The following is a 24,701-nucleotide window of genomic DNA, read 5'->3' as shown; positions in this document are numbered from 1 at the left end:
GCCTTTGGTCATTAATATGATTGAATCCGGAAACTATCATTTAGAAAACAAAACGTTTATTATTTCAGTGAAATACGGAACCGTTCGGTATTTTATCTAACGGGTGACATCCCTAAGTCTAAATATTCTTGTTACATTGCACAACCTTCAATGTATGTCATAATTACGTAAAATTCTGGCAAATTAGTTCGCAATGAGCCAGGCAGCCCAAACTGTTGCATATACCCTGACTCTGCATGCAATGAACGCAAGAGAAATTACACAATTTCACCTGGTTAATATTGTCTGCTAAACTGGATTAGTAGTTATAACTAGTGATTATGATTGATTGTTTTTTATAAGATAGGTTTAATGCTAGCTAGCAATTTACCTTGGCTTCTACTGCATTCGCGTTACAGGGAGGCTACTCCTGGAGTGCAATGGTTAGAGCATTGGACTAGTTAACTGTGCGGTTGCAAGATTGGAACCCCTGAGCTGACAAGGTGAAAATCTGTCGTTCTGCCACTGAACAAGGCAGTTAACCCACCGTTCCTAGGCAGTTATTGGAAATAAGAATTTGTTCTTAACTGACTTGCCTAGTTAAATAAAAGTTATAAAAAAAATTACATATATTTTTTAAATAATTGGAAATCGGCGCCCCCCAAAAAGACTATTTCCGATTGTTATGAAAACTTGAAATCGGCCCTAATTAATCGGCCATTCCGATTAATCGGTCGACCTCTAATTCAAACCCTTCACTCTGGGTTGTACAATCTAAAATACACACAAGGGATCTGTAGACTCAGGTTGTTTTAATAGGTCTTACCTATCAAACCAGTAGAAGGTTTAACAGGTCTTACCTATCAAACCAGTAGAAGGTTTAACAGGCCTTACCTATCAAACCAGTAGAAGGTTTAACAGGTCTTACCTATCAAACCAGTAGAAGGTTTAACAGGCCTTACCTATCAAACCAGTAGAAGGTTTAACAGGCCTTACCTATCAAACCAGTAGAAGGTTTAACAGGCCTTACCTATCAAACCAGTAGAGGGTTTAACAGCTCTCTACCTATAAAACCAGTAGAAGGATTAACAGGTCTCTGCCTATAAAACCAGTAGAAGGGTTTAAATTTAGACCGTTGATTCATCCAGTTCCACATGTTCTTCATTAAACAATGAAGATCAGATGGAGCTGTGGTCCTGAGAGTCATGTTAATGACAGATCAGATGGAGCTGTGGTCCTGAGAGTCATGTTAATGACAGATCAGATGGAGCTGTGGTCCTGAGAGGCATGTTAATGACAGATCAGATGGAGCTGTGGTCCTGAGAGGCATGTTAATGACAGATCAGATGGAGCTGTGGTCCTGAGAGGCATGTTAATGACAGATCAGATGGAGCTGTGGTCCCGAGAGGCATGTTAATGACAGATCAGATGGAGCTGTGGTCCCGAGAGGCATGTTAATGACAGATCAGATGGAGCTGTGGTCCTGAGAGGCATGTTAATGACAGATCAGATGGAGCTGTGGTCCTGAGAGGCATGTTAATGACAGATCAGATGGAGCTGTGGTCCTGATAGGCATGTTAATGACAGATCAGATGGAGCTGTGGTCCTGAGTGGCATGTTAATGACAGATCAGATGGAGCTGTGGTCCTGAGAGGCATGTTAATGACAGATCAGATGGAGCTGTGGTCCTGAGAGGCATGTTAATGACAGATCAGATGGAGCTGTGGTCCTGAGAGGCATGTTAATGACAGATCAGATGGAGCTGTGGTCCTGAGTGGCATGTTAATGACAGATCAGATGGAGCTGTGGTCCTGAGAGGCATGTTAATGACAGATCAGATGGAGCTGTGGTCCTGAGAGGCATGTTAATGACAGATCAGATGGAGCTGTGGTCCTGATAGGCATGTTAATGACAGATCAGAAGGAGCTGTGGTCCTGAGTGGCATGTTAATGACAGATCAGATGGAGCTGTGGTCCTGAGAGGCATGTTAATGACAGATCAGATGGAGCTGTGGTCCTGAGAGGCATGTTAATGACAGATCAGATGGAGCTGTGGTCCTGAGAGGCATGTTAATGACAGATCAGATGGAGCTGTGGTCCTGAGTGGCATGTTAATGACAGATCAGATGGAGCTGTGGTCCTGAGAGGCATGTTAATGACAGATCAGCTGGAGCTGTGGTCTCGAGTGGCATGTTAATGACAGATCAGACGGATCTGCATTTCAATCCTCTTATTATCAAAATTTCAATCAGCTTATTATCCAAATTCCAATCAGCTTAGCACATCTTTTCCACACTCACACAAATCAAATCAAAATCAAATCAAATGTATTTATATAGCCCTTCATACATCAGCTGATATCTCAAAGTGCTGTACAGAAACCTAGCCTAAAACCCCAAACAGCAAGCAATGCAGGTGTAGAAGCACGGTGTCTAGGAAAAACTCCCTAGAAAGGCCAAAACCTAGGAAGAAACCTAGAGAGGAACCAGGCTATGAGGGGTGGCCAGTCCTCTTCTGGCTGTGCCGGGTAGAGATTATAACAGAACATGGCCAAGATGTTCAAATGTTCATAAATGACCAGCATGGTCAAATAATAATAATCACAGGCAGAAGAACAGTTGAAACTGGAGCAGCAGCATGGCCAGGTGGACTGGGGACAGCAAGGAGTCATCATGCCAGGTAGTCCTGTGGCATGGTCCTAGGGCTCAGGTCCTCTGAGGGAAAGAGAGAATTAGAGAGAGCATACTTAAATTCACACAGGACACCGGATAAGACAGGAGAAGTACTCCAGCTATAACAAACTGACCCTAGCCCCCCGACACATAAACTACTGCAGCATAAATACTGGAGGCTGAGACAGGAGGGGTCAGGAGACACTGTGGCCCCATCCGAGGACACCCCCGGACAGGGCCAAACAGGAAGGATATAACCCCACCCAATTTGCCAAACCACAGCCCCCACACCACTAGAGGGATATCTTCAACCACCAACTAACCATCCTGAGACAAGGCCGAGAATAGCCCACAAAGATCTCCGCCACGGCACAAGCCAAGGGGTAGCGCCAACCCAGACAGGAAGATCACATCAGTGACTCAACCCACTCAAGTGACGCACCCCTCCTAGGGACGGCATGAAAGAGCACCAGTAAGCCAGTGACTCAGCCCCTGTAATAGGGTTAGAGGCATAGAATCCCAGTGGAAAGAGGGGAACCGGCCAGGCAGAGACAGCATGGGCGGTTCCTTGCTCCAGAGCCTTTCTGTTCACCTTCAAACTCCTGGGCCAGACTACACTCAATCATATGACCCACTGAAGAGATGAGTTGTTACGAGACCTGTTACGGATGATGCGAATTTTCGCAGCTTTTTGTAAAAAATCGCGCAACATTTCAACGTCCTGCTACTCATTCCAGGAATATAGTATATGCATATGTGCATATATATGCATATATGTGTATATGCATACGTATGTGTGTATAGAAAACACTCTGAAGTCTCTAAAACTGGTTAAATCGTGTCTGTGGCTATAACAGAACGTGTTTAGGAGTAAAAATCCCTGGGAAAACTGGTCACCAAAAACACTAAAAAAAGATTCATCCGCCAGTCAATGTATTGTCTAAGGCGATAGAAAATAGATGAGGTTCCCATTACAATGCCTACAGCTTCCACACGATGCCGCCAGTACTGGCATTTCATTGTAGATGTATCCTTGGTGGGATGACGTGTAGGCACTTCCTGTCTTGGGGCGCACCGGAGGAAGCTATGAAAGTGAAAAAATGGACAATGATTTCAAGACTTGCTGCTATCGAATACAGATCGCCCCGTGATCAATTTGATCGATTATTAACGTTTATTAATACCTAAAGTTGGTTTACAAAAGTAGTTTGAAGTGATTTGTAAAAGTTTATAAGCAATTTTTTTAATTTTAAAAAGTGACGTTGCGTCTTGAAAAGGTGATTTTTCCTGGATCAGACCGGCCTTCATAAAATGACATTTTGGGGATACAATGACGGATTTAATCGGGAAAAAGACACAATTGTGATGTGTATGGGACATATAGGTGTGCCAACAAAGAATCTCGTCAAAGGTAATGAATGTTTTATATTTTATTTCTGCGTTTTGTGTAGCGCCGGCTACCGCAAAATCTTTTGTTTAGGTCTCGTTCAGGTATTTTGGGGGGTGCATGCTATCAGATAATAGCTTCTCATGCTTTTGCCGAAAAGCATTTTACAAATCTGACATGTTGGCTAGATTCACAACGAGTGTAGCTTTAATTGAGTATCTTGCGTGTGTGTTTTAATGAAAGTTTGAGATTTATCGAGTACTATAGGTGGCGCTCTGAAATTTCCGCTGATGTGGTTCCTGTGCAGGAACCACATCCGTAACAGGTTAAAGATTAATTTTCAGATTCAACAGAAGATCTCTTTGTTTCTTGGGACCTAGAATAAGCATCTCTATTTTGTCTGAGTTTAAAAGTAGAAAGTTTGCAGCCATCCACTTCCTTATGTCTGAAATACAGGCTTCTAGCGAGGGCAATTTTGGGGCTTCACCATGTTTCATTGAAATGTACAGCTGTGTGTCATCCGCATAGCAGTGAAAGTTAACATTATGTTTTCGAATGACATCCTGAAGAGGTAAAATATATAGTGAAAACAATAGTGGTCCTAAAACGGAACCTTGAGGAACACCGAAATTTACGGTTGATTTCTCAGAGGACAAACCATTCACTGAGACAAACTGATATCTTTCCGACAGATAAGATCTAAACCAGGCTAGAACTTGTCCATGTAGACCAATTTGGGTTTCCAATCTCGCCAAATTAATGTGGTTTTGATGGTATCAAAAGCAGCACTAAGGTCTAGAAGGACGAGGTCAGATGCAAAGCCTCGGTCTGATGCCATTAAAAGATAATTTACCACCTTCACAAGTGCAGTGTCAGTGCTATGATGGGGTCTAAAACCAAACTGAAGCATTTCGTATACATTGTTTGTCTTCGGGAAGGCAGTGAGTTGCTGCGCAACAGCCTCTTCTAAAATATTTGAGAGGAATGGAAGATTCGATATAGGCCGATAGTTTTTTATATTTTCTGGGTCAAGGTTTGGCTTTTTCAAAAGGGGCTTTATTACTGCCACTTTTAGTGAGTTTGGTACACATCCGGTGGATAGAGAGCCGTTTGTTATGTTCAACAGAGGAGGGCCAAGCACAGGAAGCAGCTCTTTCAGTAGTGTCACGTTCTGAGCATAGTTCTTTTGTCTTTTCCTTGTTTTAGTGTTGGTCAGGACGTGAGCTGGGTGGGCATTTTATGTTGGATGTCTAGTTTGTCTGTTTCTGTGTTTGGCCTGATATGGTTCTCAATCAGAGGCAGGTGTTAGGTAGGCTGTTTTGTCATTGTGGGTTGTGGTTGATTGTCTATGTTAGTTGCTTGTGTCAGCACAGTTCTTATGATAGCGTCACGGTCGTTTATTGTTGTTGTACAGTTTACTTCGTGTTTTTTGTCATCTATTAACTGATGCATTCACACCACGCTGCGCTTTGGTCCGCTTCTTACGACGATCGTGACAAGTAGTTTAGTTGGAATAGGGTCCAGTATGCAGCTTGAAGGTTTAGAGGCCATGATTATTTTCATCATTGTGTCAAAAGATATAGTACTAAAACACTTGAGTGTCTCTCTTGATCCTAGGTCCTTGCAGAGTTGTGCAGACTCAGGACAACTGAGCTTTGAAGGAATACGCACATTTAAAGAGGAGTCTGTAATTTGCTTTCTAATAATCATGATCTTTTCCTCAAAGAAGTTCATGAATGTATTACTGCTGAAGTGAAAGCCATCCTCTCTTGGGGAATGCTGCTTTTTAGTTAGCTTTGCGGCAGTATCAAAAAGGAATTTCGGATTGTTCTTATTTTCCTCAATAAAGTTGGAAAAATTAGGATGATTGAGCAGCAGTAAGGGCTCTTCGATACTGCACGGTACTGTCTTTCCAAGCTACTCGGAAGACTTCCAGTTTGGTGTGGCGCAATTTCCGCTCCAATTTTCTGGAAGCTTGCTTCAGAGCTCGGGTATTTTCTGTATACCAGGGAGCTAGTTTCTTATGAGAAATGTTTTTAGTTTTTAGGGGTGCAACTGCATCTAGGGTATTGCGCAAGGTTAAGAGACATGTTGGACAAAACCCAATGAGTTGATGATGGCTCTGAAAGCTTTTTGGAGTGGATCTGTGGACTTTTCCATGTGAATATTAAAGTCACCAAAAATGTGAATATTATCTGCTATGACTACAAGGTCCGATAGGAATTCAGGGAACTCGATGAGGAACACTGTATATGGCCCAGGAGGCCTGTAAACAGTAGCTATAAAAGGTGATTGAGTAGGCTGCATAGATTTCATGACTAGAAGCTCAAAAGATGAAAACTGCATTTTTTTTTGTAAATTGAAATTTGCTATCGTAAACGTTAGCAACACCTCCGCCTTTGCGGGATGCACGGGGGATATGGTCACTAGTGTAGCCAGGTGGTGAGGCCTCATTTAACACAGTAAATTCATCAGGCTTAAGCCATGTTTCAGTCAGGCCAATCACATCAAGATTATGATCAGTGATTAGTTAATTGACCATAATTGCCTTTGAAGTAAGGGATCTAACATTAAGTAGCCCTATTTTGAGATGTGAGGTATCACGATCTCTTTCAATAATGACAGGAATGGAGGTCTTTATCCTAGTGAGATTGCTAAAGCGAACACAGCCATGTTTAGTTTTTCCCAACCTAGGTCGAGGCACAGACACGGTCTCAATGGAGATAGCTCAGCTGACTACACTGACTGTGCTAGTGGCAGACTCCACTAAGCTGGCAGGCTGGCTAACAGCCTGCTGCCTGGCCTGCACCCTATTTCATGAGAGTTAGAGCCCTGTCTATGTTGGTAGATAAGAGTTCGTCACTCCTCAGCAGGTCAGGCTTGGTACTGTTTGTGGGTGAGTCCCAGAAAGAGGGCCAATTATCTACAAATTCTATCTTTTGGGAGGGGCAGAAAACAGTTTTCAACCAGCGATTGAGTTGTGAGACTCTGCTGTAAAGCTCATCACTCCCCCTAACTGGGAGGAGGCCAGAGACAATTACTCGATACCGACACATCTTTCTAGCTGATTTACACACTGAAGCTATGTTGCGCTTGGTGACCTCTGACTGTTTCATCCTAACATCGTTGGTGCCGACGTGGATAACAATATCTCTATACTCTCTACACTTGCCAGTTTTAGCTTTAGCCAGCACCATCTTCAGAGTTTTTTTCGTTTTAAGTCTAATACTAATACGTTTTAAGTCTAACACACAACTCTCACATCCCCATTCACTTTGTACTATTCCCTAACACACTCAGTAATCTCCCTTATTACTCCATGTGCATCTTCAATGGTTCTCTTGTCGTTAGTTCCTATACACCTTATGTATCTTCCTATACATTTAAAATAACACCTTGTGCTATTACCAGTTGCTGCGGGCCACGTAGACACTTCAAATATATGCCTACAGACAGCTGTCAGCGGGGGATGGTACCGTCACTTGCCCTCTCTCCAGTCTTCTCCTTAAGACTAGCTCTAGCCTTCTTCTTCTGTCATATGTATCTTCAACAGTTCCTCTCTACTCTCTACAGTCTCAGTAGTCTATGTAGTCACAGACAAGTTATATATAGTCTCTACAGTCGCCATAGTCTCTACAGTATCTATAGTCTTGTAGCTATAGTATCTCAGTTTCCCTTTCTATAGTCTCAGTAGTCTATGTAGTCATAGATTCTATAGTCTCTATACACTTGCTGCATACATATAGAATGACACCTTGTGCTATTACTTGAATTAAGACTAGTTGTTCCTTTTTAAGTTTAATTTGATCATTTAATTTTTTACTTTTTTACACATTCATTTAAATTGACTTACTGAAATTCAGTTGCCTTGTCCCTCAATTGTTGTCGAATTACGTGTCTCCTCCTGTGCAGTTTAGAGTAAGTGTCTGGTCTGGACGGGTCCTCGTCATCTTTTGGTCAGATGGGAATTTCCCTCATAAAATGTGCCATTGATTTCTCTCGCAGACCCTCGCTGGAATGCTACGCAGGCAGAATCAATCATCTAGTTGGTGATGCCAAATTGTCGTGGAAAATACCAGCAGGGACACCTAAAAAAGTCAATCTTAAAAATGAATCATTCTTCATTACGAGCAAGCTGGGGAGGTTCCAACAAACTCCATGCACCATAGTACATGTCGGTCGGGAGCTCCGCCCGGGCATTCCCTTTAGTTCTCTCATATACTTCTTACACAGACAAGTTACAGTGCCTTGCGAAAGTATTCGGCCCCCTTGAACTTTGCGACCTTTTGCCACATTTCAGGCTTCAAACATAAAGATAAGAACTGTATTTTTTTGTGAAGAATCAACAACAAGTGGGACACAATCATGAAGTGGAACGACATTTATTGGATATTTCAAACTTTTTTAACATATCCAAAACTGAAAAATTGGGCGTGCAAAATTATTCAGCCCCTTAAGTTAATACTTTGTAGTGCCACCTTTTGCTGCGATTACAGCTGTAAGTCGCTTGGGGTATGTCTCTATCAGTTTTGCACATCGAGAGACTGAAATGTTTACCCATTCCTCCTTGCAAAACAGCTCGAGCTCAGTGAGGTTGGATGGAGAGCATTTGTGAACAGCAGTTTTCAGTTCTTTCCACAGATTCTCGATTGGATTCAGGTCTGAACTTTGACTTGGCCATTCTAACACCTGGATATGTTTATTTTTGAACCATTCCATTGTAGATTTTGCTTTATGTTTTGGATAATTGTCTTGTTGGAAGACAAATCTCCGTACCAGTCTCAGGTCTTTTGCAGACTCCATCAGGTTTTCTTCCAGAATGGTCCTGTATTTGGCTCCATCCATCTTCCCATCAATTTTAACCATCTTCCCTGTCCCTGCTGAAGAAAAGCAGGCCCAAACCATGATGCTGCCACCACCATGTTTGACAGTGGGGATGGTGTGTTCAGGGTGATGGGCTGTGTAGCTTTTACGCCAAACATAACGTTTTGCATTGTTGCCAAAAAGTTCAATTTTGGTTTCATCTGACCAGAGCACCTTCTTCCACATGTTTGGTGTGTCTCCCAGGTGGCTTGTGGCAAACTTTAAACAACACTTTTTATGGATATCTTTAAGAAATGGCTTTCTTCTTGCCACTCTTCCATAAAGGCCAGATTTGTGCAATATACGACTGATTGTTGTCCTATGGACAGAGTCTCCCACCTCAGCTGTAGATCTCTGCAGTTCATCCAGAGTGATCATGGGCCTCTTGGCTGCATCTCTGATCAGTCTTCTCCTTGTATGAGCTGAAAGTTTAGAGGGACGGCCAGGTCTTGGTAGATTTGCAGTGGTCAGATACTCTTTCCATTTCAATATTATCGCTTGCACAGTGCTCCTTGGGATGTTTAAAGCTTGGGAAATCTTTTTGTATCCAAATCCGGCTTTAAACTTCTTCACAACAGTATCTCGGACCTGCCTGGTGTGTTCCTTGTTCTTCATGATGCTCTCTGCGCTTTTAACGGACCTCTGAGACTATCACAGTGCAGGTGCATTTATACGGAGACTTGATTACACACAGGTGGATTGTATTTATCATCATTAGTCATTTAGGTCAACATTGGATCATTCAGAGATCCTCACTGAACTTCTGGAGAGAGTTTGCTGCACTGAAAGTAAAGGGGCTGAATAATTTTGCACGCCCAATTTTTCAGTTTTTGATTTGTTAAAAAAGTTTGAAATATCCAATAAATGTCGTTCCACTTCATGATTGTGTCCCACTTGTTGTTGATTCTTCACAAAAAAATACAGTTTTATATCTTTATGTTTGAAGCCTGAAATGTGGCAAAAGGTCGCAAAGTTCAAGGGGGCCGAATACTTTCGCAAGGCACTGTATATTTGCATGATTTACATTATTCATAATTAGTTCATCATTAACTTTTGGTTCATGCATGTGACTGACCAATACCTCACATGTCTTCTTCTTTCCATGCTGAGACCTTGAAACTGTGACACCCCTTTCGGTTCTCAAAACAATGTTCTGGGCATACAGCCAAATAGCTTCTACGGGTAGTGAGGATTCGACCCAGACATGATCAACCAGGCACTTGCATGAACCCAGTCTAAGTGGTTATTAGAAAAGCACAAACATAAAATGATCCTTTAAAATAGGTTGCACCACAGTCAAATACCACCCTCCGCTTATGCTTCTAGGGAAGATATACCCCGTGGTCTGGAATATACCAAACTGTCTTGCTGCTGTTATTCTGTGAGTCTCTTGGCACTGCAAAGCCTTTGTCCAGGATGTCTGCATGAACTTGGTGTAGTCCTCACAGAACTGAGGATTCTTGCTGAGTTTCCTTTTCAGGTTGAGAGCATGCTGTACTGTCACACAATAGTTGTTTGGAAATTCAGCATCCTCATTCCTAAGCAGTAGGCATATGCAGTCGTGGCCAAAAGTTTTGAGAATGACACAAATATACATGTACATGTTCACAAAGTCTGCTGCCTCAGTTTGTATGATGGCATTTTGCATATACTCCAGAATGTTATGAAGAGTGATCAGTCAGGCGGGTGAACAAACAAAAACCCACAAATTCTGACAAACTCCAAGCATTGATTATGCAAGAATGGGCTGCCATCAGTCAGGATGTGGCCCAGAAGTTAATTGACAGAATGCCACGGCAGATTGCAGAGGTCTTGAAAAAGAAGGGTCAACACTGCATATATTGACTCTTTGCATCAACTTCATGTAATTGTCAATAAAAGCCTTTGACACTTATGAAATGCTTGTAATTATACTTCAGTATTCCATAGTAACATCTGACAAAAATATCTAAAGATACTGAAGCAGCAAACTTTGAAATTAATATTTGTGTCATTCTCAAAACTTTTGGCCACGACTGTACAGTTGGCTTCAACATTACTGGCACCCCTGACTGGCAATGCACAAACAATACTTAAAAAATATAAACAATCTAATTATAGAGATAAAATACCAAATTGTGAGAAATTATGTACTTTATTCATGTTTTAATGGAACCCACCAAAATAATTGATTGATTGAATAAAAAATCAATGTCCTCCAAATCAAGGTTTTACAGTCAAAGGCACCCTTAAAGATGATTGTAAATAACATCTACCAAAATTAAGCCAGGAATTAATTTGTACTTATTTAAGTTTATTTAAGTCTTAAGGAACTATAGTGAGCCATTACATCACTTCCTGTTTCACTAGGGTATAAAATGAGGTAACACGCATGCAATATCCCTTTGTCATCCAACATCATGAAGAAAACAATTTTATTTTCAGAAGCCTTTTGGCCTCTGCCTAACCTCTGTTCACCTCCGTATCTTGGCAACTGCAGACTAGATGTCTGGTGAATTGCTCCAAAAAGTACAGCCTGTCTTTGCTGTAAACACAGGTACACTAAGAGGTGGTAATGAGGACAACCTTTGCTGCTTTACCAGCATTTCAGTGATAGCTGGTTGGTGTAGCAGAATGTTGACAACAGTGCCCATGTTGTCAGCTCCACCCTGACCTGGGTTGGTAGGCCTTCCTCTCCTAGTTTGATGTTGCAGCTGCCTATCTTTTGGTCTTACAACAGGCTGTGTGTTAGTTGACCTACGATGAACAGAGCTGTATGTGGTGGTAGCACTTTCTTGCAACATACTACTTTGACCCTGGCCCTGTGCAGTATGCACAGACGTGGTGAACAAGGGGATACATTCAGTTTAGCACTTTTAGACCATATTTCAGCTTCAAGCTCTAATTCTTCCATTGATGATTTAAGTTGAGGCTCTTGTTCCTCCAATAGTTGTTTCCTTTTCAATGTTTCAACTTGAACCAATAAGGCTGCCCTTTCAGCCTCCAAATTGAGCCTGATATAAGATGTGGTGGATTGTCCTGAGTGCCTGCTGTGTTGTGACAAATTTCCACATTTTGATTAGATATTTGCGATACTGTCCCTTGGCTGGACCTCCGCATCAGTTTTGTTAGCAGCTGAGCATTGATGTGCTTCTTCCATCCATGTGTCCACTGTGGATGCAAAATAATCCAGTGTTGCTGTGTTTGGGCCAAACCATTCGACCTAATCCTTTTCTGCCTCCTCGGCTGGTAATAAAACCTTTATGGACTCATTGAGATCATTCAACTCCTTAACCAACTTTGAGGAATCAGTGAACATATTTGTGTAAACCAATTCCACATTTCCGTCATCACCCATAAACTGTGATCTCATTTATATTTTTAGTAAGTGCACCCAATTTAGCACTTCTAGATCATTACAATTTCTTAAGAATTTCAATTGTATCCATTTTAAAAGCACGTAACAGTGAACGATTAGCACATTATGAACACACAGCTTAATGAATGAGCCCAACACATGACGTCATCACAAGACACAACAGCCAATCATCAAAGCATACGATTTTCTCTCAGCTCCACAGCCAGTTCTCAACTCAGAGCGCGAATCCAAACAACAGAAGACACACACAATTCAAGCTCCACGAGCAATTCCAAGCTCCACAACTCTCAAAAGTTCCCCGAATTCATCCAACACCTCGAGCAGATTGAGCAATAGAAAGAGCAACTATACTTCATTCTCCAAAGTGACTAACGCGAAGTCAAAGAGCTACAATAGAGTCAGTCACTTCTTCACTTGGAATATACAGTAGAGGCAATATCGGAATCCAATTCCAAACTTGCCTTGAGGCCACAGGTATGTGATGCCGTAGTCAGACGGGCTTCCAAAGCAACCACTGAACATGGTTTTGGGAATCCAAAGTTCCAAGTGTAAAAAGCAAACATTTATTTTCAGAACAAAAGGTAATTTCATAGGCTATAGTGCATCGTCAAAGCGATCAGATTTAAACTGTAAACAAAATGTATAGACTCGTAGCAGCTTTCTTAGTGGTGTGGCGTGGCATAGCGGTCAAAACAATCTGGGAAAAGGTTTCCCCCCTTTTTCCCATGTTTCCCCCTGAGGCCTAGTAGATCCATACTGACAAACCTCAATAGGTAAAAGGAAGGCGAACATGGAGAAAAAGGGTGTGCCCAGGAAAGGTTCTAGTAGATCTAACACAAACAAATGAACAAACTACTTCCCTTGTTGAACCTACCTCTGGTTAGAGCATTAACTTGAGTTAATATGGACATTTACAACACATTTAGAACTAGTCCCTAGTTACACAACAACAACAACAACAGCAGCAGCAACAACAACAACAACAACAACAGTAACAACAACAGCATCAACATTAACACTCATAACCCTCCTGTCATCAATAATACAGATGTGACATCATCAGCAGCTGGTTGGAAAATGCTAACTCTCTCCAACTTTCCCTCTCTCTTCCTACCTCTTTCCCTCTCTCCTTCTCCCCCTCCCTCTCTCTCTCCCCCCTCTCTTCTCCTCCCTCTCTCCTCCCTCTCACTCTCTCTCCTCCTCTAACTCTTCCTCAGAGACGAAAGGAAAGAACGCTTGGTATAAGGCTGTGATCATCATCACTGTGCTTGGTATCACAGCGATAGTTGCCCTGGTGACAACAGCAGTATTGCAGAACAAGCCTCTCCTACAGAAGTACAAGGTACTATATGTGGTTGTTATGGCAATGAGGTACAATAAATGTTTTCAATAGCTTTTTCAGATTCTGTGGCTGCGATGGAAAAATCCCAAATATTGTAGACTATATTATGCATTGGTTGAAGCTCAATGTTGAATTTAAATCTCCCTACCATCACATTCCCCACCTCTCGTCATGAGCTGTACGTCCGTTACCAAGAACCACATACCGGATATCTTAACAGGGTCGTTGACAATTGAGTTTTCAGAGTATTTTCTGCACCTATCTAGCTCACATTTTAGACGTCGGATTAAAAACGAGACTGTAGCATCCATAAAGTGACCATAGGATTAAAAAAATGTCTGATGGCAGGCCTCCCGGGTGGTGCAGCAGTCTAAGGCACTGCATCGCAAGGCTTGAGGCATCACTACAGCCCCGGGCTCGATCCCAGGCTCACAACTGGCCATGACCGGGAGACCCATGAGGCAGCGCACAATTGGCCCAGTGTCGTCTGGGTTAGGGGAGGGTTTGGCTGGCCGGGATTTCTCTGTCCCATTGTGCTCTAGCAACTCTTTGTGGTGGGCCGGGTGCCTGCAAGCTGACCACAGTTACCAGTTGGACAGTGTTTCCTCTGACACATTGGTGCAGCTGACTTCTGGGTTAAGCGAGCAGTGCAGCTTGGCTATCTAACTTTGTCTCTCCCAAGTCTGTAGGGGAGTTGCATGGATGGGACAAGACTGTTACTACCAGTTGAGGAGAAAAAAAGTGTTTAAGTTTTTAGGTGCAACACGTTTTATTAAATATATAATTTATCGCTCTCACATGCTCATTTCTGTCCATGAAGAACCAACGATGTGCTACTTTTTTGTAAAAAAAATTACATTGCTAACATCTTTTCAGCTGAATCTCAGAGTTCTAAAACCGGGACCAGCTACTCGGTTCCTGCGTAACAGCAGCAGCTAGCTGTAGCAGGTGAGCAGCTGTAGCTAACTAGCTAACAACAGTCGGACGAGAAGCAAGCTACAAGCAAAGGAAGCTAGCTAGATAAGTCATCTGTGTAAAAAAAAATTAGAGCACAAACAACAAGCTTGTGAACGTCCTATTATAGCCAGTTAGCTAGCCAACTAGCCAGTAAACAGTAACCACAAGCCAACGAGACTGTGCCATACAGTGCCTTCAGAAACTATTCACAGCGCTGGACTTTTTCCACATTTTGTTGTCTTACAGCCTGAATTTAAAATGGATAACGTTTAGATATTGTGCCACTGATCCATACACAATATCCCACAACGTAAAAAGTGGAATTTTTTGTTTAGACATTTTTACCAATTTATTAAAAATGTAAAGCTGAAATGTCTTGAGTCAATAAGTCTTTTACCCCTTTTATGGCAAGCCTAAATACATTCAGGAGTACAAATGTGCTTAACAAGTCACATAATATATGTATATTTTTTCTTCACATAATACGTTGCATGGACTCACTGTGTGCAATAATAGTGGCTAACCAGATTTTTGAGTGATTACCCCATCTCTCTACCCCACACATACAATTGTCTGTAAGGTCCCACAGTGGAGTAGCGAATTTCAAGCACAGAATCAACCACAAAGACAAGGGAGTTGCAAAGATTCAACCAAAAAGACCATGGAAGTTTTCCAATGCCTCGCAAAGATGGACACCTATTGGTAGATGGGTAAATATAAGCAGACACTGAATATCCCTTTGAGCATGGTGAAATTGTTAATTACGCTTTGGATGGGTGATTCAATACACCCACTCACTAAGAGGGTTTTCTAAATAAGCATCGACCAGTGTGTTTTGCTCCGGGTAACAGAGATGACCAGTTTACAGAGGAGTATAGAGAGCAGTGATGTGTCCTATAAGGAGCATTGGTGGCAAATCTGATGGCTGAAAAGTAAAGACATCTAGCAGCTCGTGACCACCCATACCTGCCGATCTATAAATTACATCTCCGTAATCTAACATTGGTAGGATGGTCATCTGAATCAGGGTTAGTTTGGCAGCTGGGGTGAAAGAGGAGCGACTACGATAGAGGAACCCAAGTCTAGATTTAACATTAGCCTGCAGCTTGGCTATGTGACCGGCACGATTCGGTCTTCTGTAGCAAATTTTGAAATTGTGTTTTTTAGTTTGCATAAAGGTAGAGAGTCAGAGCTAAAACATGTATATCATACACTACAGTTGAGGAACAATGGGAAAGTAATTCTGCTTTGAAGGTTAATAAACTTGTAACCTCACTTTTGAGAAAATGGCCCTTGAATGTTTTGGTACACCTACTGGAGAGCTCTTCTTTGTCTACACCCCAATTCAGCATCATTCACACCCTCTAAAGCTTTAGCCCCACTGTCGTGGAAATTTCCTGTATTTACCAAATCATGAGAGCAAAACACACACAAGTCAGAGTTATCATAAAGTCAACCTTTAATTACAGTGCCTTGCGAAAGTATTCGGCCCCCTTGAACTTTGCGACCTTTTGCCACATTTCAGGCTTCAAACATAAAGATATAAAACTGTATTTTTTTGTGAAGAATCAACAACAAGTGGGACACAATCATGAAGTGGAACGACATTTATTGGATATTTCAAACTTTTTTAACATATCCAAAACTGAAAAATTGGGCGTGCAAAATTATTCAGCCCCTTTACTTTCAGTGCAGCAAACTCTCTCCAGAAGTTCAGTGAGGATCTCTGAATGATCCAATGTTGACCTAAATGACTAATGATGATAAATACAATCCACCTGTGTGTAATCAAGTCTCCGTATAAATGCACCTGCACTGTGATAGTCTCAGAGGTCCGTTAAAAGCGCAGAGAGCATCATGAAGAACAAGGAACACACCAGACAGGTCCGAGATACTGTTGTGAAGAAGTTTAAAGCCGGATTTGGATACAAAAAGATTTCCCAAGCTTTAAACATCCCAAGGAGCACTTTGCAAGCGATAATATTGAAATGGAAGGAGTATCAGACCACTGCAAATCTACCAAGACCTGGCCGTCCCTCTAAACTTTCAGCTCATACAAGGAGAAGACTGATCAGAGATGCAGCCAAGAGGACCATGATCACTCTGGATGAACTGCAGAGATCTACAGCTGAGGTGGGAGACTCTGTCCATAGGACAACAATCAGTCATATATTGCACAAATCTGGCCTTTATGGAAGAGTGGCAAGAAGAAAGCCATTTCTTAAAGATATCCATAAAAAGTGTTGTTTAAAGTTTGCCACAAGCCACCTGGGAGACACACCAAACATGTGGAAGAAGGTGCTCTGGTCAGATGAAACCAAAATTGAACTTTTTGGCAACAATGCAAAACGTTATGTTTGGCGTAAAAGCAACACAGCTCATCACCCTGAACACACCATGCCCACTGTCAAACATGGTGGTGGCAGCATCATGGTTTGGGCCTGCTTTTCTTCAGCAGGGACAGGAAAGATGGTTAAAATTGATGGGAAGATGAATGGAGCCAAATACAGGACCATTCTGGAAGAAAACCTGATGGAGTCTGCAAAAGACCTGAGACTGGGACGGAGATTTGTCTTCCAACAAGACAATGATCCAAAACATAAAGCAAAATCTACAATGGAATGGTTCAAAGCTCGAGCTCGAGCTGTTTTGCAAGGAGGAATGGGAAAAAAATTCAGTCTCTCGATGTGCAAAACTGATAGAGACATACCCCAAGCGACTTACAGCTGTAATCACAGCAAAAGGTGGCGCTACAAAGTATTAACTTAAGGGGGCTGAATAATTTTGCACGCCCAATTTTTCAGTTTTTGATTTGTTAAAAAAGTTTGAAATATCCAATAAATGTCGTTCCACTTCATGATTGTGTCCCACTTGTTCTTGATTCTTCACAAAACAATACAGTTTTATATCTTTATGTTTGAAGCCTGAAATGTGGCAAAAGGTCGCAAAGTTCAAGGGGGCCGAATACTTTCGCAAGGCACTGTATATGAGCTCCATCACAACCCTGTGACTCTCAGATCAATTCAGTGTCTATCAATGAATTCTCTGAGAGTCCCTTACACATTGCAACTGAGATCCTTTATAGCAAAGACACACATAGTCAGACAGCATTGGCCATAATTTATCGTTCAGCTTTGTCTCCTAAACTATGTTCTTTTCACAAACTCAGAACCATAAAACAAATCCTCACATCAACAGGCATATATCACATGCCCCCTCCTTGACAAGATCACAGAGACACATTGACTGGCACACAGACATTGTGGAGCCAAGAGAAACACGCTTGACCTGTCCCCTCTCTGCGGCCCAAGTAACTTAGTCCTGACAGAGAACAGATGACTGCAACCCGGCCACAGTATTATACAAACACAAACATTCTGATGAGAAGTAACTTACACACATGTAATGAAAATAAAACATCTTACCTATGTTACCAACTAATTCTGATTATTGCCCAACACCCACCCATCTCTTTAAGGATTCACCTGTGAGGCTGTGTACTAAACAACCAAAGATTTCAAGACTAAATGCTGGTTTATTCTACGGGTGTGTTCATAAATGTAATCTGGAGTGCGAGAGTGTGCTCTGGTTGTTGGTAAACTCAGAGCGTTGTCAGATTCTCCGTTGGTAAATTCAGAGCGTTTCACTCTCGGAGCGTTCAGAGCACACACTGGACGCTCTGGCCGAGGAGTAGGGTTAATCCGAGCGTTCTGACCTAACAACAGCAGTCAAGCACCCAAGCTAACGGGCTAATGTTGGCTAGCTACCTCCAGACACAAAATACTCGCCTTAGCAGAGCTGGTTAGGCTATGTTATCCAGAGTGTTGGTGACTGCAACTGTGCTGCTGGCAACAATTTAATTACGCTTTTTGTCAACATTTACTGACACCGGCCATATTCAAATCAAATTTATTTATATAGCCCTTCGTACATCAGCTGATATCTCAAAGTGCTGTACAGAAACCCAGCCTAAAACCCCAAACAGCAAGCAATGCAGGTGTAGAAGCATGGTGGCTAGGAAAAACTCCCTAGAAAGGCCAAAACTTAGGAAGATACCTAGAGAGGAACCATGCAATGTGGGGTGGCCAGTCCTCTTCTGGCTGTGCCGGGTGGAGATTATAACAGAACATGGCCAAGATGTTCAAATGTTCATAAATGACCAGCATGGTCGAATAATAATAAGGCAGAACAGTTGAAACTGGAGCAGCAGCATGGCCAGGTGGACTGGGGACAGCAAGGAATCATCATGTCAGGTAGTCCTGAGGCATGGTCCTAGGGCTCAGGTCCTCCGAGAGAGAGAAAGAGAGAATTAGAGAGAGCACACTTAAATTCACACAGGACACCGAATAGGACAGGAGAAGTACTCCAGATATAACAAACTGACCCTAGCCCCCCAACACATAAACTACTGCAGCATAAATACTGGAGGCTGAGACAGGAGGGGTCAGGAGACACTGTGGCCCCATCCGAGGAGAGCAAAGGGTGTTGAGCATTCGTAAATTTGTCAGTTATTCTGTGCTCTGGCACACTCACATGAGAGTGCTCTGAAATCAGAGTAGATAGCCAGAGTGAATTTATCAGCGACGTCTATTGACAGTTGTCGCAGTGACATCATGAACATTCTATTGAAATGGTTACTTGTATAGTGGAGTCTTTTGTTTACACATGTAGCTAGCTAGCTAAACAATTAATCATAATCCCAACTCATAATGTTACTACCCTGCATGAATCTGTAGGTAGCTAACCAACCAGGTTCAATGTTAGCTAGCTAACATTAGGCTATAACTAGCAATGCAAATGGGTCTGAAATACGAATAATATTACTGCACAGATCACGTAACATTAGCTAGCAAGCCAGCCAGCTAATGTTAGCTAGCTAGCTAACAGTACACTTTAACTTGAAATGAAAATGACTTTCTGACAAAAAAAATTATGTGTAATATCTGAAAATGTAGCTAGCTAGACTATCTTACATGGATGGGTGGATGCTTCTCCATCTCTGTCACGGATGCCATGGTTGCCCTTAGTTTGAAGATGTAAACCGGAGACAGGTGTTTTATACAACTGCCGTCAGTGTTTTCTTTTCAACTCTGCATATTTGCAATCAAATGCCAGAATTTTCTCCATCTCCTTAGCTATCATATACAAATTCTACTGATTTCAAAACTCGGTCCTCCAGAAAGTGGAGAGCAACACTTATGCAGTTCTACTACGTGATATCTTTATAAAAAGTCACGTTAGAAAGGATTACCTACATATACTGACCAACTCATATTATAGACAGAAGCTCGCTACATGGCAGACCAATCTGAACTCATCTCTCCAGCCCACTCCTCCATACAGACCTTCTCCAGATCCTTCAGGTTTCGGGGCTGTCGCTGGGCAATACGGACTTTCAGCTCCCTCTAAAGATCTTCTATTGGGTTCAGGTCTGGACACTGGCTAGCCCACTCCAGGACCTTGAGATGCTTCTTACGGAGCCACTCCTTAGTTGCCTTGGCTGTGTGTTTCGGGTCGTTGTCATGCTGGAAGACCCAGCCATGACCCATCTTCAATGGTCTTACTGAGGGAAGGAGGTTGTTGGCCAAGATCTCGCGATACATGGCCCCATCCATCCTCCCCTCAATACGGTGCAGTCGTCCTGTCCCAGAAAAGCATCCCGAAAGTATGATGTTTCCACCTCCATGCTTCAAGATTGGGATGAGGTTCTTGGGGTTGTACTCATCCTTCTTCTTCCTCCAAACACGGCGAGTGGAGTTTAGACCAAAAAGCTCTATTTTTGTCTCATCAGACCACATGACTTCAGACAGGCCTGGACATGCGCTGGCTTGAGCAGGGGGACCTTGCGTGCGCTGCAGGATTTAAATCCATGACAACGTAGTGTGTTACTAATGGTTTTCTTAGTCCCAGCTCTCTTCAGGTCATTGACCAGGTCCTGCCGTGTAGTTCTGGGCTGATCCCTCACCTTCCTCATGATCATTGATGCCCCACGAGGTGTGATCTTGCATGGAGCCACAGACCGAGTGTGATTGACCGTCATCTTGAACTTCTTCCATTTTCTAATAATTGCGCCAACAGTTGTTGCCTTCTCATCAAGCTGCTTGCCTATTGTCCTGTAGCCCATCCCAGCCTTGTGCAGGTCTACCATTTTATCCCTGATGTCCTTACACAGCTCTCTGATCTTGGCCATTGTGGAGAGGTTGTAGTCTGTTTGATTAAGTGTGTGGACAGGTGTTTTTTATACAGGTAACGAGTTCAAACAGGTGCAGTTAATACAGGTAATGAGTGGAGAACAGGAGGGCTTCTTAAAGAAAAACTAACTGTAACAGATTTCCTCCTCTTCGTCTGATGAGGTGTAGCAAGGATCGGACCAATACTCCTTGTGGTAAGTGTCCACGTTTTAATAGAAAGACTGAACACGACACAAATACAAAATAACAAAGTGAAATGGAAACGAAACAGTCCCGTGTGGCACAAACACTGACACAGGAATCAATCACCCACAAAATACCCAAAGAATATGGCTGCCTAAATATGGTTCCCAATCAGAGACAACGATAGACAGCTGCCTCTAATTTAGAACCAATCTAGGCAACCATAGACTTACAAAAACACCTAGATAGGAAACACCCCATAAACATACAAAACCCCTAGACAAGACAAAAACCCATACATCACCCATGTCACACCCTGACCTAACCAAAATAATAAAGAAAACAAAGAATACTAAGGTCAGGGCGTGACACTAACAGGTTTGTGAGAGCTGGAATTCTTACTGGTTGGTAGGTGATCAAATACTTATGTCATGCAACAAAATGCAAATTAATTACTTAAAAATCATACAATGTGATTTTCTGGATTTTGTTTTAGATTCCGTCTCTCACAGTTGAAGTGTACCTATGATAAAAATTACAGACCTCTACATGCTTTGTAAGTAGGGAAACCTGCAAAATCGGCAGTGTATCAAATACTTGTTCTTCCCACTGTATGCTAGCTTTGCTAGATAATTAGCTAGATCAACATACGAGACAGACACGTCGCTGTTCGAGCATCCAGAACAAATTCCAGTCCTTACCTTATGATGCATTCATTCAGTACACCGTTCTGTCAATGCCATTTTCTTCATGCCATTTTAATCCAAATTTATGCTGACTAATCAACAATGTCAAGTTACTTTTTAGTGTGTTCCCAAAAATCTGAACCCAGTAAGCAAAATTTGTTACGGTGCGTGAATGAGGACCCAAAAGCGAATTAACTTAAACAGAGCTTCTTTAATTACCAAACATAGGTAGGCTCAGACGGACCGGCAGATTCCGACAGGACAAGACAAGGTTACAGCAAACATGACGACAGTCTGGTTCAGGCATGAAACACAACAAACAAGAATCCGACAAGGACAGGAACAAAAACAGAGAGAGATATAGGGGACTAATCAGAGGGAAAAAAGGGAACAGGTGGGAAAAGGGGTGACGAGGTGGTTAGGAGGAGACAAGGCACAGCTGGGGGAAAGAGGGGGAGAAAAGGTAACCTAACAACGACCAGCAGAGGGAGACAGGGTGAAGGGAAAGGACAGAGACAAGACACAACATGACAGTACATGACAGTACCCCCCCACTCACCGAGCGCCTCCTGGCGCACTCGAGGAGGAAACCTGGCGGCAACGGAGGAAATCCTCGATCAGCGCACGGTCCAGCACGTCCCGAGAGGGAACCCAACTCCTCTCCTCAGGACCGTACCCCTCCCAATCTACGAGGTACTGGTGACCACGGCCCCGAGGACGCATGTCCAAAATTCTACGGACCCTGTAGATGGGTGCGCCCTCGACAAGGATGGGGGGGGGGGGGGAAGACGAGCGGGGGCGCGAAGGACGGGCTTGATGCAGGAGACATGGAAGACCGGGTGGACGCGACGAAGGTATCGCGGAAGAAGAAGTCGAACTGCGACAGGATTAATGACCCGAGAAATACGGAACGGACCAATGAACCGCGGGGTCAACTTGCGAGAAGCCGTCTTAAGGGGAAGGTTCTGAGTGGAGAGCCAAACTCTCTGACCGCGACAATATCTAGGACTCTTAGTTCTACGCTTATTAGCAGCCCTCACAGTCTGCGTCCTATAACGGCAAAGTGCAGACCTGACCCTCTTCCAGGTGCGCTCGCAACGTTGGACAAAAGCCTGAGCGGAGGGGACGCTGGACTCGGCGAACTGAGATGAGAACAGCGGAGGCTGGTACCCGAGGCTACTCTGAAAAGGAGATAGCCCGGTCGCAGACGAAGGAAGCGAGTTGTGGGCGTGTTCTGCCCAGGGGAGCTGTTCTGACCAAGACGCAGGGTTACGAAAAGAAAGACTGCGTAAGATGCGACCAATAGTCTGATTGGCCCGTTCTGCTTGACCGTTAGACTGGGGGTGAAAGCCGGAAGAGAGACTGACGGAAGCCCCAATCAAACGGCAAAACTCCCTCCAAAATTGAGACGTGAATTGCGGACCTCTGTCCGAAACGACGTCTGACGGAAGGCCATGAATTCTGAAAACATTCTCGATGATGATTTGTGCCGTCTCTTTAGCAGAAGGAAGCTTAGCAAGGGGAATGAAATGAGCCGCCTTAGAGAACCTATCGACAACCGTAAGAATAACAGTCTTCCCCGCTGACGAAGGCAGTCCGGTGACAAAATCTAAGGCAATGTGAGACCACGGTCGAGAAGGAATAGGAAGCGGCCTGAGACGGCCGGCAGGAGGAGAGTTACCGGACTTAGTCTGCGCGCAGACCGAACAAGCAGCCACGAAACGACGCGTGTCATGCTCCCGGGTGGGCCACCAAAAACGCTGGCGAATGGAAGCAAGCGTACCCCGAACGCCAGGGTGGCCGGCTAACTTGGCAGAGTGAGCCCACTGAAGAACGGCCAGACGAGTAGGAACGGGAACGAAAAGAAGGTTCCTAGGACAAGCGCGCGGCGACGGAGTGTGAGTGAGCGCTTGTTTTACCTGCCTCTCAATTCCCCAGACAGTCAACCCAACAACACGCCCCTCAGGGAGAATCCCCTCGGGGTCAGTGGAGGCTACTGAAGAACTGAAGAGACGAGACAAAGCATCAGGCTTGGTGTTCTTAGAGCCCGGACGATAAGAAATCACGAACTCGAAACGAGCGAAAAACAGCGCCCAACGCGCCTGACGCGCATTAAGTCGTTTGGCAGAACGGATGTACTCAAGGTTCCTATGGTCAGTCCAAACGACAAAAGGAACGGTCGCCCCCTCCAACCACTGTCGCCATTCGCCTAGGGCTAACCGGATGGCGAGCAGTTCGCGGTTACCCACATCATAGTTACGTTCCGACGGCGACAGGCGATGAGAAAAATACGCGCATGGGTGGACCTTGTCGTCAGAGAGGGAGCGCTGAGAAAGAATGGCTCCCACGCCCACCTCTGACGCGTCAACCTCGACAACGAACTGTCTAGAGACGTCAGGTGTAACAAGGATAGGAGCGGATGTAAAACGATTCTTGAGGAGATCAAAAGCTCCCTGGGCGGAAACGGACCACTTAAAGCACGTCTTGACAGAAGTAAGGGCTGTGAGAGGAGCTGCCACCTGACCGAAATTACGGATGAAACGACGATAGAAGTTCGCGAAGCCGAGAAAGCGCTGCAGCTCGACGCGTGACTTAGGGACGGGCCAATCAATGACAGCTTGGACCTTAGCGGGATCCATCTTAATGCCTTCAGCGGAAATAACAGAACCGAGAAATGTGACGGAGGAGGCATGAAAAGTGCACTTCTCAGCCTTCACAAAAAGACAATTCTCTAAAAGGAGCTGGAGGACACGTCGAACGTGCTGAACATGAATCTGGAGTGACGGTGAAAAAATCAGGATATCGTCAAGGTAAACGAAAACAAAGATGTTCAGCATGTCTCTCAGGACATCATTGACTAATGCCTGAAAGACAGCTGGAGCGTTAGCGAGGCCGAAAGGAAGAACCCGGTATTCAAAGTGCCCTAACGGAGTGTTAAACGCCGTCTTCCACTCGTCCCCCTCCCTGATGCGCACGAGATGGTAAGCGTTACGAAGGTCCAACTTAGTGAAAAACCTGGCTCCCTGCAGGATCTCGAAGGCTGAAGACATAAGAGGAAGCGGATAACGATTCTTAACTGTTATG

The 24,701-nt window shown here is 43.6% G+C and overlaps 1 protein-coding gene across 1 annotated transcript in view; it reads left to right on the top strand.

Annotated features, from left to right (window-relative positions):
• The window catches only part of entpd1 (ectonucleoside triphosphate diphosphohydrolase 1), a 74,140-nt gene that overhangs the window by 16,483 nt on the left and 32,956 nt on the right, over positions 1 to 24,701 (top strand). Inside the window, exon 2 of the mRNA XM_036959855.2 lies at positions 13,476 to 13,600. Coding sequence (XP_036815750.1) covers positions 13,476 to 13,600 — 125 coding nt within the window. The remainder of the gene's footprint in view (positions 1 to 13,475; positions 13,601 to 24,701) is intronic.

The sequence above is a fragment of the Oncorhynchus mykiss genome, chromosome 23 (assembly GCF_057628025.1).
Source record: "Oncorhynchus mykiss isolate SJ-2025 chromosome 23, ASM5762802v1, whole genome shotgun sequence".
Classification (NCBI taxonomy): domain Eukaryota; kingdom Metazoa; phylum Chordata; class Actinopteri; order Salmoniformes; family Salmonidae; genus Oncorhynchus; species Oncorhynchus mykiss.
The sequence above is the reverse complement of the archived record's forward strand: the minus strand, read 5'-3'. Positions and strand labels throughout refer to the sequence as shown.